Source organism: Pongo pygmaeus, chromosome 1 (assembly GCF_028885625.2).
Source record: "Pongo pygmaeus isolate AG05252 chromosome 1, NHGRI_mPonPyg2-v2.0_pri, whole genome shotgun sequence".
NCBI classification, from domain to species: domain Eukaryota; kingdom Metazoa; phylum Chordata; class Mammalia; order Primates; family Hominidae; genus Pongo; species Pongo pygmaeus.
In genome coordinates this window covers 212,597,762-212,610,262 of record NC_072373.2, presented here as the reverse complement: position 1 = coordinate 212,610,262, position 12,501 = coordinate 212,597,762, and the positions used below count along the sequence as shown (strand labels likewise).

Below are 12,501 nucleotides of genomic sequence, written 5' to 3'. Positions count from 1 at the left end.
TTTATGTCCTCTGCCTCGGGGGAAGATCTCACTTTGTGGGTCTCCTGACTTTGACCCCAGCCTGGATCAGATGTCTGGCTGAGCTGGTCATCTCTGAATCTTCTCTTCTCTCCAGTCAGCTTCCAGATGCCAGTCTGTGCTCTTTCAACCTCTACCTTGGAGCTATCTTTCCTAGACTGGAGAGTGGAATGCTGGAGGGAGTGCAGGCAAGGGAAGGAGGTTGGCAGGAAGTGTGGTGCCACCTTGCTCTGATCCAGGGTGTCCTGTTTGGGCAGAGCTTGTGTTGAACGAAGCCCTGGACCATGCTTTACCACTTCGGACCCTGTGATTATTCCTGCATCCACATTACACATGGGGAAACTGAGTCCCATGGAGGTCCCATAACTTGCCCAGGTCGCTACTGAATGCTAGAGTGAGAAACTTGAATCTATTGACAGACTTCAAATTTTGGGGAGGTACATGGGTGGAGAAGAGCCAGGAAGGCTGGGGAGGAGATTTTCAGGAAAAGGATCCGTGCAGGGTATTTGGAAGATGATGGAATTTCGTAAAATCAGGGCTGGGGGAATATTAATCGGATCTAGAGGAGAACTTTTCGTATGTTTTTCTCTTGGAAACAGCTCCCTTGCTATATGAACCCTTGCCATCTCCTCTCCTATGTGTGTCTGTGTCTCAGAGGTGTTTTCTCACCTGTGATTCAGGTGTTGATTGGTGCTGTCATAGCCTTGCCTGGCACATCTGTTGGAAAATCACCTTGCTTTCCACCTTCTCCCTCCTCACCCCGGCCAGACAGCCCACCCTCCAGACCTGAGACTTAGACCCCATGCATCACCTGATGTTTGTCCTGGCCTCAGGTAAGAAGGGTCCCAGGAGCCCACAGCTCATTGCCAGGCTGTGACCTCAAGCCCTGAGGCAGTAGGGTCTCCCCTCTGCCCACTGTCTCTCATGTGAGCCTGGCCCCAATCCCAGGTCTCTCTGTTTATGGTTCCTATCATTCAGTGTGTAATTCTGGGTCAGTCCTTTCCCCACTCACCTGGCCCAGCTCCTGCACTGGCTTCCCCCTCCCCGTCTGAGAGCCAGGCAGCTGGCGAAGACTCAGTGGCAACCGATAGAGCTGCAAATTGGGGGATACCACCCAGAATTCCCAAGAGACCCCATCAAGTAGTATGATTCTGCTCCAGCCAGTAGCAAGAAGTGGTAGAAAGAAATTGGCTTTGGAGCCAGATAGCTCTGGGTTCAGATCCCAGCTTGGCTGCTCTGTCCATGCAGCATGGAATGAGGTGCTCCATAGCTCTGAACAGTAGCTCATTCCTGTCTGTGACAGAGGCATATTTACAGGAGGGTACAAGGATCCAAACTGCCTGTGCCCATGAATGCTCAAAACGCATCACTTATTGTATTCATATTTTAATACTCTACTGATATTAATGGAATTCATATTCCAGAAGGAGAGGCAGATGTGCAAACAGACAATTGCACTCCAGTGTGATATACTCATGGTCATGGCATCGTACAAGGCACTGGTTGCTGCCTAAGCTGCTGAAAAAATGGGAGTGAAAGTGCTGGGAAAACTAGAAGTGACACGTGCTCAGGCAAGGAGTTTTTAATCCTTAGAGCTAAACCTGTCTCTGCAGCCTGGAAACCCCACTCCCTCAGCTTCCTGCAGGGATGAGAAGGGGAGTGCCCAGCTACGAGCATTTATCCCCGCTGGCTGCTACCATGACTCCAAGTAGGGGCATCCCTGGAATGGAAGGCACAGTCACTCTTGCCTCGATTGACAGCGGTGTTTCCTGATGTTTGTTTTCAAGGACTCCAGCAGGGCTGAGACTAGGGTGAGGCTAGCCAGGTGCACAGGGGGTAACATTCAAAGAGCCACCCACTCACTCTCAGGATGGTGCAATGAAAAGGTGTCCTTTAATTTTGCACTGCAGGCCCCTTGCTTGCCTCACTCTATTCGCTCCCATTCCTGGCTCAGGTTCTACAAGATGCTCTGAAAAAGATGGGCTCCAGAGTGTAAAATATTAAGAAAAATTTCCCACTCTGGCCCAAACTTGGAGGGTCACAAGGCACTGTGAGCACACACTGCAGCTTCAGGGCCTTTGCGCTTGACATGTCTTCTGTCTGGAATGCTCTCTCCTCAGTACCCCCATGGCTCACACCTTCCTTTATTCCAGCCTCTTCAGAAGGGCCTCCCAGGGCCCCTCTGGATAAAGAAGCCCCTCCCCCATTACCTTCCATCACTTCACTCTGCTTTGTTTTCCCTCATTACCTTTCATCACTTCACTCTGCTTTGTTTTCCCTCATTATGTTTATCACCACTGGACATATTTTCCATCATTTATTTGATTATGGGCTCTTCTGCTAAACTGGCAGCTCCATGAGGACAGGGACGTGTCTATTGTTACTGATATGTCCCCAGTGCTTACAATGGTGCCTGGTACAGAACAGATTCTCAATTAATATTTTTTTCATGCATAAAGGAAAGACAGGAAGAAGGAAGGAGGGAAAGTTAAGAGAAGTCCTGAAGGGAAGAATGGGTTTAATATACTTAACCCAATATCTCTTAACATTCATGGATGATGGAAATCATGTTTTCCTGCCAGACATGGTGGCTCATGCCTGTAATTCTAGTACTTTGGGAGGCCCAGGCGGACGGATCACTTGAGGCCAGGAGTTTAAGATCACCCTGGCCCACATGGTGAAACCCCACCTCTACTAAAAATACAAAAATTAGCTGGGTATGGTGGCAAGCACCTGTAATCCCAGCTACTCAGGAGGCCGAGGCAGAAGAATTGCCTGAACCCAGTAGGTGGAGGCTGCAGTGAGCCAAGATCACACCACTGCACTCTAGCCTGGATGACAGAGTGAGACCCTGTATCACACACACACACACACACACACACACACACAAAGAAATCATGTTTCCTGAAACACTGGTGAGAAGATCCCTATTCTCTGCACACTCTGGGAAAAGCTGTCTTATCTTAACCTGTCAGAGCCACCCCACTCCTGCATACACCTCCTGATTCACCTCTAAGACTGAGTGCGTATGCAGTGTGTTCTCTGATCTCACCCTGGCATGCCCCTGTGAATTCTACTGCCCCAGACATCTACTGCACCTGCCAGTGCTCCTAACACTGCCACCCAATCACCAGAGCTGCAACCACTCCCCTACTTGCCCTCCCCACCACTGCCACACTCACACTTGCAATTCCCTCATGGCTTGCCAACAAATGGTGACCCTCCATCCCGCCCTGCCTGCCTCACAGGCACACACCATCTGCACCCACCTCGGGCTGCTCAAAGATTTATGCATCTGAGAATATGTCCTTCCCTCCTCTTTCCAGTGGGAGAAGGACCTTCTCGAGCCTTGATCTCAGCAGCCATCTGGACTGATGATGCTCAACTCATAACTATATCTGCAAAGGTGAGAGAGAGCCCAGGGGAGGGCAGCCTCACTGGAAGATTGAGCCACGTGGCTCAGAATTGTGGCCATGGGGTCAGATCCTCAGCTCCTATCACAGTTCCTGCCACAATGCCCATCCTCCATCTTTAGGGCTGGAAGAAAAAAGTATGCAGGCTGCGGATGCACAGTGTTTGCCACTTTCTCTCACCTCTTCCAAGAGGCTGCAATAGTGTGGTGGTTGTCATGGAGCCTGAAGGTTTGGGTTTGAATTCCAGCTCTGTAACTTGCAGCTGTGTGATCTGGCAGGTGACTTCACCTCTTGGTTCACTCGCAGAAAGTGGGAATCATAATCGTTCCTCTCTCCTAGGAGTGTCCTGGTGATTAAGTGAGTAGATGCATATCATATCAAGTGCTTAGCCCAGTGCCTGGCACAAAGCAGGTGTGGACATGTGAGCCAGTATCATGATGTTACACTCGGGCTTGGCTTGCTGGGAGGTCTCCCTTTCCGTGGGGTCTGTCCTCCTGAAGGTGGCCTCCTTGTGTGTCATGCCCCATGACTGGGATCATCCAGGCTGGATCAGGTTCCCTCTGTGCCCACCCACAGGCCCCCATCTGCCTACCTAGAGGCTGGCTGGTCACCTGAGTGGTGACTGTGTTGGACGTCTGTCTCACCCTCACTGCTTGTTCCTGGAGGGCTGGGCAATGCCTGGGTCTCTGCTTCCTGGATCCTGGCCCCAGGCCCACACAGGGTAGGTGGGAGTGAACTGGGGTTGAGTAAATGAGAAAAGGAGGATCCGGGTTGGTCCTTCTGATCTTGGAAGTTGGACTGGTTGGCTCTGGTCGTGGCTTTGTTGGACCAAGTGGGCTCCAGGGCTATCCAGGAGCTTGACCTCTGACCTAAGTTAGAGGCCACCCTGGAGTGAGCCCCATGCCTTGCCCCTCACCCTGGAGGCTGCGTCCTGAAGCCTCGGACCATGCAGGTCCGCTCTGACTCCAACTTCCAAACTGACCCTCTCCAGGTCGATTCTTGTTTTGTTTTGTTTTTTCTTTTCCTGGAGTTTTGTAACCATTGAGTTCCAGGCACGGGTCGGGCCCGTGGGCTCCATCTATCCAGCTTGCCTGCACAATTGAAACCTTCGAACCCATCCTGGCTAGTTTTCTCATTAAGACTGTCGTACTGGATTGATCCATTAGATCAATGACTGGACATCAGCCGGCAGGAAGCCGATCAGATGAGCCTGGATGATCAGCCCAGGAATGAGATTCCCCTCGGAACTGCCGTGATGGTTCAGGGCTCTGGGATGGGCAGGTGGAGGCAGAGGAGTGGGCTAGAGGCCTCACCAGACTGGACTTTGGTGCAGAGAGAGCAGTGTCCCCAAGGTGTGGCTACCAGGGCAAGAGCCCCAGCGTCCACTCCAGGCATTCCCAGGGGCAGCTGGTGGTAGTCGGGGAAGCATCCCCTGGTGTTTGCAATGAGTTCAGACTCCTCCCCAGATAGTGGGTCTATAATGGACTTCTCTAACATATCACCGCTGCCATGGCCAAGGCTTGGACCCGACCCTCCCTTTAGGTGGCAAAGTATGTGTGATGGGAAAGCCAATGGCGGGTGTTAAGGAAGCCAGTGATGGTTTCCCAGGGCTCTCTTTTACCAGCAGTCATTTGTTTATGAGGTTGGAAATGGAGGAGTATGGGCACTTAGAACACCATGTCCCAGTGTGTATTTCTCAGATCCTGGCTGCGTAGAATGGTGATGGGGCTTAAGGGGTGGCTGAGCGACCCATATTCAAATAGGTTTGGAAATGCCAAGTAAATACATTTCGGCATTCATTTCCTGCAGGACCGAATAGATGAATCACGAATGCCACGACTCTAAAAAGGGGTGGAGGGGCGATGTTGGAGCACAGAAGCCTTCTCTGGGGTATCTTATAGAAATACATTGAGGCTCTTCTTGGAGGTGCCAGCAGGTCCTACCTTCCGGGGAAAATGTGTCCCAAGCAGAAGTGTTTTTGGTTTGGAGGGATCCGTTGGAGCCAGGAGGCAGCCAGAGAGAGAAGTTAAAGAGAGGGAAGAAGAGGAGGGTGATTGGCTCCATTTGGGCCTGCAGTCACCATTCACAGAAACCACAGTGTGAACAGTGTCCCTCAAAGTTGTGCAACTACAGACCCCAACCTTCCCTCCTCTGTCTGCTCTCTCCCTGGCCCTGCCCTCATCAGCCCAGCTCCCCCTGATCAGCTCATGCCCTTACCACCCCTTTCTCCTCTCTTCTGTAGGCTACCTGACAGTCAACATTGAGCCTCTCCCCCCTGTGGTGGCTGGAGACGCCGTGACCTTGAAGTGTAACTTCAAGACAGATGGGCGCATGCGGGAGATCGTGTGGTACCGGGTAAGTCACCACCACTGCCCCCTTCATGACCGTGGCCAGGACTGATGGGAGGTCCTCAGAGCCCTCTGGACACCCTCACTGGCGTGGCTATGACCTCAGCCCTGACCCAGTCCTGAGTTGTCCTGGGCCTCTGCTGGGTCCCCATCCTCTGCTGACACCCTCCTTGGGGACTAGCCCTCTCTTCTATCCTCAGGATTGATCTGGTTTTTGCCTCCTTTGTGCTCCTATTATGCTCCTACTCTTGGAAAACTCCATTAGGCAAAGTAGAAGTTACTGAGAACACCCTGGGCCCTGGGCGCAGTGTAATTACAAGTGATGTCTGATGGTGGAATTTTGAGCTTGAGGCTTTGGATAATGTTTTTGGCAAGGGAGAGAGAAAAACAGGAAGGCTTCCTGCCTTTTGCAAAATCAAATCACAGAGATAGTCTGCCACCTAATCTGACTACATACAGGACTAATCCTGGTGTCTGGCACCATCTGAGAAGGGAATTGGTTACAGATGAGCAGGTACCCACCTGCCCAGGGCCCAGGTGTTGACACCAGGAAGAACAGCTTGGAGTCTTGAGCACAAGTGGCCTTTTCAACCACTGAGTGAAATCTTCCTGTGTCTGGATGGGGCATCCCAGCCTTCTATCCCTTTGCCACAAAGGAATTGGGGCTGGGCTCAGAAGGTCGAGCGGGCACTGATGCTTTTCTTGCAATGCCATGCTCGAGTGTGCACAGATAGAGGCACCACCATCCTGGGGGAGAACTCCTCTTCCATCATCTAAACAGGGGTTGGCAACATTTTTTGGTGAAGACTGAGATTGTAAATATTCTCCTGTCTGCCAAACATTCAGTCTTGGTCACAGTTACTCTACTCTGCTGGTATGGCACGAAAACAGCCACAGACAGTGTGTAAATGAAAGGGCATGGCTGTGTGTCAATGAAACTTTACTCATGGGCACCAAAGTCTGAATTTTGTACAAGGTTCATGTGTCATAATTTCTTCTTTTTATTTTTTTTCAATGATTAAAAAGGGCAAAAAAACTGTTCTTAGCTCGCTGGCTGTACAGAACAGCCTGTAGAATGACTTGGTTCATGGGCTATAGTTTGCAAATCCCTGATCAGAAACCACGCTTTCCTAATCTTTGTTGCCCTTTCTTCAAATGAAACTGATGGATAGCACAGTCAGGTGGACCTGTTCTGGAGGAAGTGATGGAACATGGAAGAGAGGGCAAGGAAGGTAGGGGGTGGGCACCAAAGTGTGATTTGAGATCTAGAGCTGGCTCCTCTGCTCCTTGGAGCTGTCACCACATCTACACACAGAGCATGGCAACTCAGTGTTAGAGGAATCCCTGGGGCATGCGTGCTATTCGTAGTCTTGACTCAGAACAGCTCTCTTCAGTCTCCTTCTTGCCCTTGGTCCAGGTGAGCTTTGAACCAGCCTGTCTTGGCTGCTCTGCTTTGCATTTTTGGTCTCTGATTCATGGTTTGCTGGTTGTTGCTATTTTGTTGGCTGTGCTCTGCACTCCTTCTAACCAAAAATCATGGTTCTCTATTTCAGCATTGCAGTCTCTCCTGCTTAGAGTTAATTCTAGTGTCCTCCACCCAAGTTCTTCAGGTAGCCTCGGCCTCACAGGTGTGAACCTGACATCCGGCACCCTAGAGGGTCCCAGCCTTAGGGAAGGATGCCATCCTAGATAGATCAGTGGGCCTAGAGAAAGTCAAGGCATATGTTAAATAGTGCCATGAACTGAATCACTAAGAGGTGTATTTACAGGATATGGGAACTGCTTGGCTGACATAGGCTGCGAGCATCTCATTAGCACCTGGCAGAAGACAGGGATAAATTAACTCCAGCTCACTGCTGATGATGGGACCACATCTATCCCTCAGCCATCCCATAGATGGGATCAGAGGGAGGGGTGGTGAAAGACAGATAGAAATATGGAGACCCAGTGGGAACAGTTAATGGAGCGAAATGGAAGGAAGCTTGGAGATGGGAAAATAGCAGTGGGCACCTCATTGCCTTCCAAGCTCTTGAAGCAACTGTCCTCACTCCGGTTTGAAATCGAATGTTACCATAGTCACAGTGGTGAAAATCTCCCTGCAGAGGCTCCTGCTGGAGTTATGGGCAATGCTAGTGCCAGGCTGGGCCCAGGTGTAGAAGCCAGGAACAGGTTTCCACATGGCTTGACTTGATGTTCTTGAAGATGGTGAGCAGGACTGGGTCAGGAGGATCCATGTCCTGGGCTGGAGAGAGGCTCTCCTTTTTCTTCTCCATCCTCCAGTAGGGAGACCCTCCTCTCTCCCCACTCTCGCTGCCTAACCTTGATGCCACTGATTGTTTTAAGAATCAGTGGCATCTCTTACCAGTGTAAGGGCCTGCATATCAGGCCATGGTAGGTTGCATTAATTAATTTATTTTATTTCATTTCACATCCTTTGACTGAGGGCCTCTGGAGCAGGCATATGCAGATGTATGCAAATCACATGCAAATCACCCACTAGAGCCAAATGCCTGGGCCCTTGTAATTCTGTAGCTGGACGGAGGTGGTGGCTCAGCTGACTGGTTACTGTCCTCAGGTCCCGGGGAGCCCACGTGCCCTGCCTATGATGGGAAGGATGGGGGCAGAGGAAGGAAGGAAATTCCAGGGAAGGGCTCCGTGTGGCCAGTTTTTGCCTGCTGCCACTCTAGCTTTCCCTAGTGATTGTCTCTCTTCCCAAAGAGGCAGCTGAAGGGAGAGAGATAAGAGCCTACCAAGATGGGGGCTCCAGGAGTCAAGGTCAGGGCAGGGCTTCCAGAGGGAATGAGAGCAGCAGCAACGGGAGCTCCAGTCTCCTTCTCCAGCCAGACCCTCCTCTGACCCCTTCCTCCCCTGCCAGACGAACCCCCCACTGTGGCTTCCTTCCCCATCTCCCTCTCCCCGCAGCCTGCCCCCCTCCTCCAAGCAGGGAGCTGCCGAGTGCTGTTTGTTTTCGGTACGTGTGTTTGCTTCCCGTCCCAGCTTCCTTTCTCCAACCTCCGTGAATGAGCTTACAGAGCCCGGCTTGGAAGGAAATGAATAGATTACACAGGCCCAGTCAGGACTGTGTCTCCAACCCCGTTAGAAGGAAGAAGCAGGGCATTGTGATGAGGCCGCCACTGCCTGCTCAGCACAGTGGGCACAAAATGGCCCAAAAAGTGTCAAGCCCAGCAGCCTCCCCTCTGATCTTAAATACATTATCTTAGCAAAGGGATCATCCTGAACTGTCAGAAAACATCATGAATGCATTGGATTCTTTGGGTAAATAAGGGCAGCTGATGAAATTATCTGAAGCCATAGGGATCACCTAACCTTGGAGCTAACAAAACCTCTGGCTGGATATTTGGGAAGGTCTTGCTTGTGGACCCCTCAAGGGAGGGGAAGGAAATTGGGAGGAAGTGGCAAGAGCCTGACTCTTGGACACTTTACCCCCATGGTCTGGCCAAGTGGGGAGGAGCTCAGCCCGTTTGTACAATAGGATGCCAAAACTATGAGAATAGACTCAAGAAAGTATGTGTAATCATAGCCCCTGGGTCTGGGTTGTCCAATATGGTAGCCACCAGTCACACGTGGGTGTTAATATTTAAATTAAATCAAATTAATTTTAAAATTCATTTCCTCAGTCAGACTAGCCACATTTCAAGTGCTCACTAGCCACCTATAGCTGGTGGCCTTCATATTGGACAGATGAAGTATAGCACGTTCCCATCACTGCAGGAAGTTTCACTGGATAGCCTGCTGTAGAGCATTGAGATTTTCTTTTGCAGCCTCTGGAATACACTGTGCTCACCTGACAAGAGAATAGCAGTGAGTGCTCATTGAGTCAGTTTTCCAGGCAAACTTGCCCTGAAATGAATTTTAGTAAGATGGATCTCATTTGGTAACCTGACATCATTAGATCGTGTGTGTGTGTGTGTGTGTGTGTGTGTGTGGTGAGGGAGGGTGAAAAAAGGGAGATGGTCATCATGCTCAAATCACTTCTTTGGACACATAAAGATGTCAAGAGAGTTGTCAGCCCTCTGAGGTGCTGGGTATCGTAGTTGTCTATTAAGGCCCTGTTCAACTTGAGGATGCTTTTCACCATCCCCCTCTGCTTTCTCCACTGTTACATGGGTTCATCTCCCAGATTTGAGTGTCCAGGCTTCACCTTCACAGCTCATGTAGATAAGCTCCAGAGAGCCTTTTTTTTTTTTTTTTTGGCTAATAGAGTAGGGGTGCAATTCCATACTTCATAAGTAGGAGGCTGTCACCTAATAACTAATCTAACCTAGCACTTAAGTCAGGACTTGGTTCAAGAAAATGAATAATAAATAATGTTCTTTACTTAATCATTCCTATTTACATCTGTAACTGGGGACTTATTTATTAATGCTGCTTATACTAATTTGAGTGGCTGACATTATTGAGCCTTTACTATGTGTGAGCACTAGATCAAGTGCTTTACATACATGATGACATTTCATTTTCATATTTTCACTGCAAGGTAGATACTACGATTAATTCTATTTTCCAGATGAAGAAACTGAGGCCATTCGAAGAGACTGTGTCTTGGGTCATGTTGCCTTCCCTGACTTCTCCAGAAAGCTGTAGGCACACCCTCCTCCATGAATCCTCTTTGTGGGTCTTTACACTAGTGCTTACCTCATCATGTCAAAATACCTGCCCCTGGACCGTGACCATCTGAAGAGCAAAGACTATGTCTTTTTTCCTGCTGTATTCTTGACACCTAGAGCAGAGTCACCTCAGTGAACATTTGCTAAATTAACAAATCATAGAGCTATAATGTGCACCTGTTGACAGACCATGCTATGTAGCCCACTTCTGTCTCATGTGGGCATCTGTGTAATGTTGATAGTATCTGTTGGTCAGGGGGTGGGGAGTGTGGGTCTTTGGATACTCAGGGGGCTTTGTTAAGTATGAAGGAAAAGGGAACATGTCTTATTAGGAAACACTGTCTGAACTCATTTAGTTGGAGGCCGCCTGCACAGCAGGCAAAGCCTAAGGTCTGTTTATATCATGGAACTCCATTAAACAGCCACAGAGAATCATGGGAGTTTAAGCTTTTACAGCAGTTTTTATCATCCCTCCTTTGTTTTCGCTCCTTCTTTTACAATTTATTCCCAGGAGCTTCTCTGGGCCCAGGTTACAAGGCCACAGAAAAGAGAGCCAGATAGAGAGAGAAGGAGATCTACAAACAGCGATAACATCCCTGCTTTCAGTACCTCCTTATCTCACCTTTTTCACCATGTGGGAAGATGCATACCTGGGTGTGTGTTTTGTGGTACAGATGATGCGACCTCGCCAGGTGATTGTCCCCTCTGGGTTCTGCTGGATGCCTCTGCAATGAGGGTTTGTGGTTGCTTGGGACCATTTGAAAAGGGATTGAGACTAGAGGCTGGGAAGGCTGAGGTAGGAAGAGAGAGGACTTGGGCATCAGAATACCTGTGTGTAAGTTCTGGTGTTTGACCTTGGGTGGTGACCTAACCTTTCAGCCTTTTAGAAACTTCACCTGAAATTGGGCATGAAAACATGTATTTTGTAAGCTTAAATGAGATAATGTCTGCAACCAAAAGACCCTGTTGTTTAGCTCATTGTGGCAACTGTTCAATGATAGCTGTTGTCGTTTCATGTCTGTTGATAGCTTACAGGATCTAGAGAGGGAAATTATAGAATAAGAGGGGAAGGTATCTGGGGAGGATCACCAGGGTTAGATTCCTTGAATTCCATCCTACCACCTGCATTCCCAAGGGATATGGGCAGAGACAACACTTTAAATGGTTATGCTGGTGAACTCACTGGGTTTCAATTCTTGGAAACCCAGTGGCTTAACACAGTTAAGCCATTTCAATGGATTTTAGCTCTCCCTGAAACAGGTAGCTATTTCAAAATGGCTTTACTATCATTGGCTCTCTCTCAGTCCCAGCCCTTCACAATGTTTCATTATTTGAAGCAAAACTGAAAATGATGATCCTAAGGAGACAGGAGACAATACAGTCCAACCATATCATAAGGGCAAGAAGGTAGGTACACTCTTGGATGACCAAGACAGACCAGCACCAAGGTCCCAGAGGATGGGGCTAGACAACCCCTTTGGCCCTTCTTGCTTGGCAGCCACTCAACCTGGCTGCTCTTTGCTACTCCTCTGACCCCACATTCTGATCTTGAGTTCAGATCTTACAGATATAAGTCTGGAAAAAGATGTGAGTGAGGAAGACAAAAACCAGGGTTGAGTCAACTCAACTTGCCTTGTCTAGGCCTCCTTCCCTAACCCCTGGCCTTCCAAAGAGCCAGATTCTCTGGATGAGGTGTGTGCAGTGCTCAATCTTATCGTATCAGTCACGTGGGAAGGAAGAGAAGGCAGCCAGAAAGGGCCCACCAAACGACAGGTGATTTTACAACAAATGTAATAACACATAAAGAGGAAATAAGAACAAGTTCCCAGGTCTAATTCCATTGTAATCTGTATTCGTCTGTTCTTATGCTGCTATAAAGAACTGCCTAATACTGGGTAATTTATAAAGGAAAGAGGTTTAATTAACTCACAATTCTGCAGGGCTGGGGAGGCCTCAGGAAACTTACAGTCGTGGTGGAAGGGGAAGTGAACACGTCCTTCTTCACGTGGTGGCAGGGAAAAGTGCCAGCAGGGGAAATGCCAGGTGCTTATAAAACCATCATATCTTGTGAGAACTCACTATCATGAGAACAGC

At 49.2% G+C, this 12,501-nt stretch overlaps 1 protein-coding gene across 4 annotated transcripts in view; it reads left to right on the top strand.

Annotated features, from left to right (window-relative positions):
- IGSF21 (immunoglobin superfamily member 21) overlaps window positions 1–12,501 on the top strand; it is a 274,351-nt gene that overhangs the window by 113,308 nt on the left and 148,542 nt on the right. For all 4 annotated transcript variants that reach the window (XM_054450753.2, XM_054450763.1, XM_054450785.1 and 1 more), the window contains exon 2: window positions 5,674–5,786. In XM_054450753.2, the coding sequence (XP_054306728.1) occupies window positions 5,674–5,786 (113 nt within the window). The remainder of the gene's footprint in view (window positions 1–5,673; window positions 5,787–12,501) is intronic.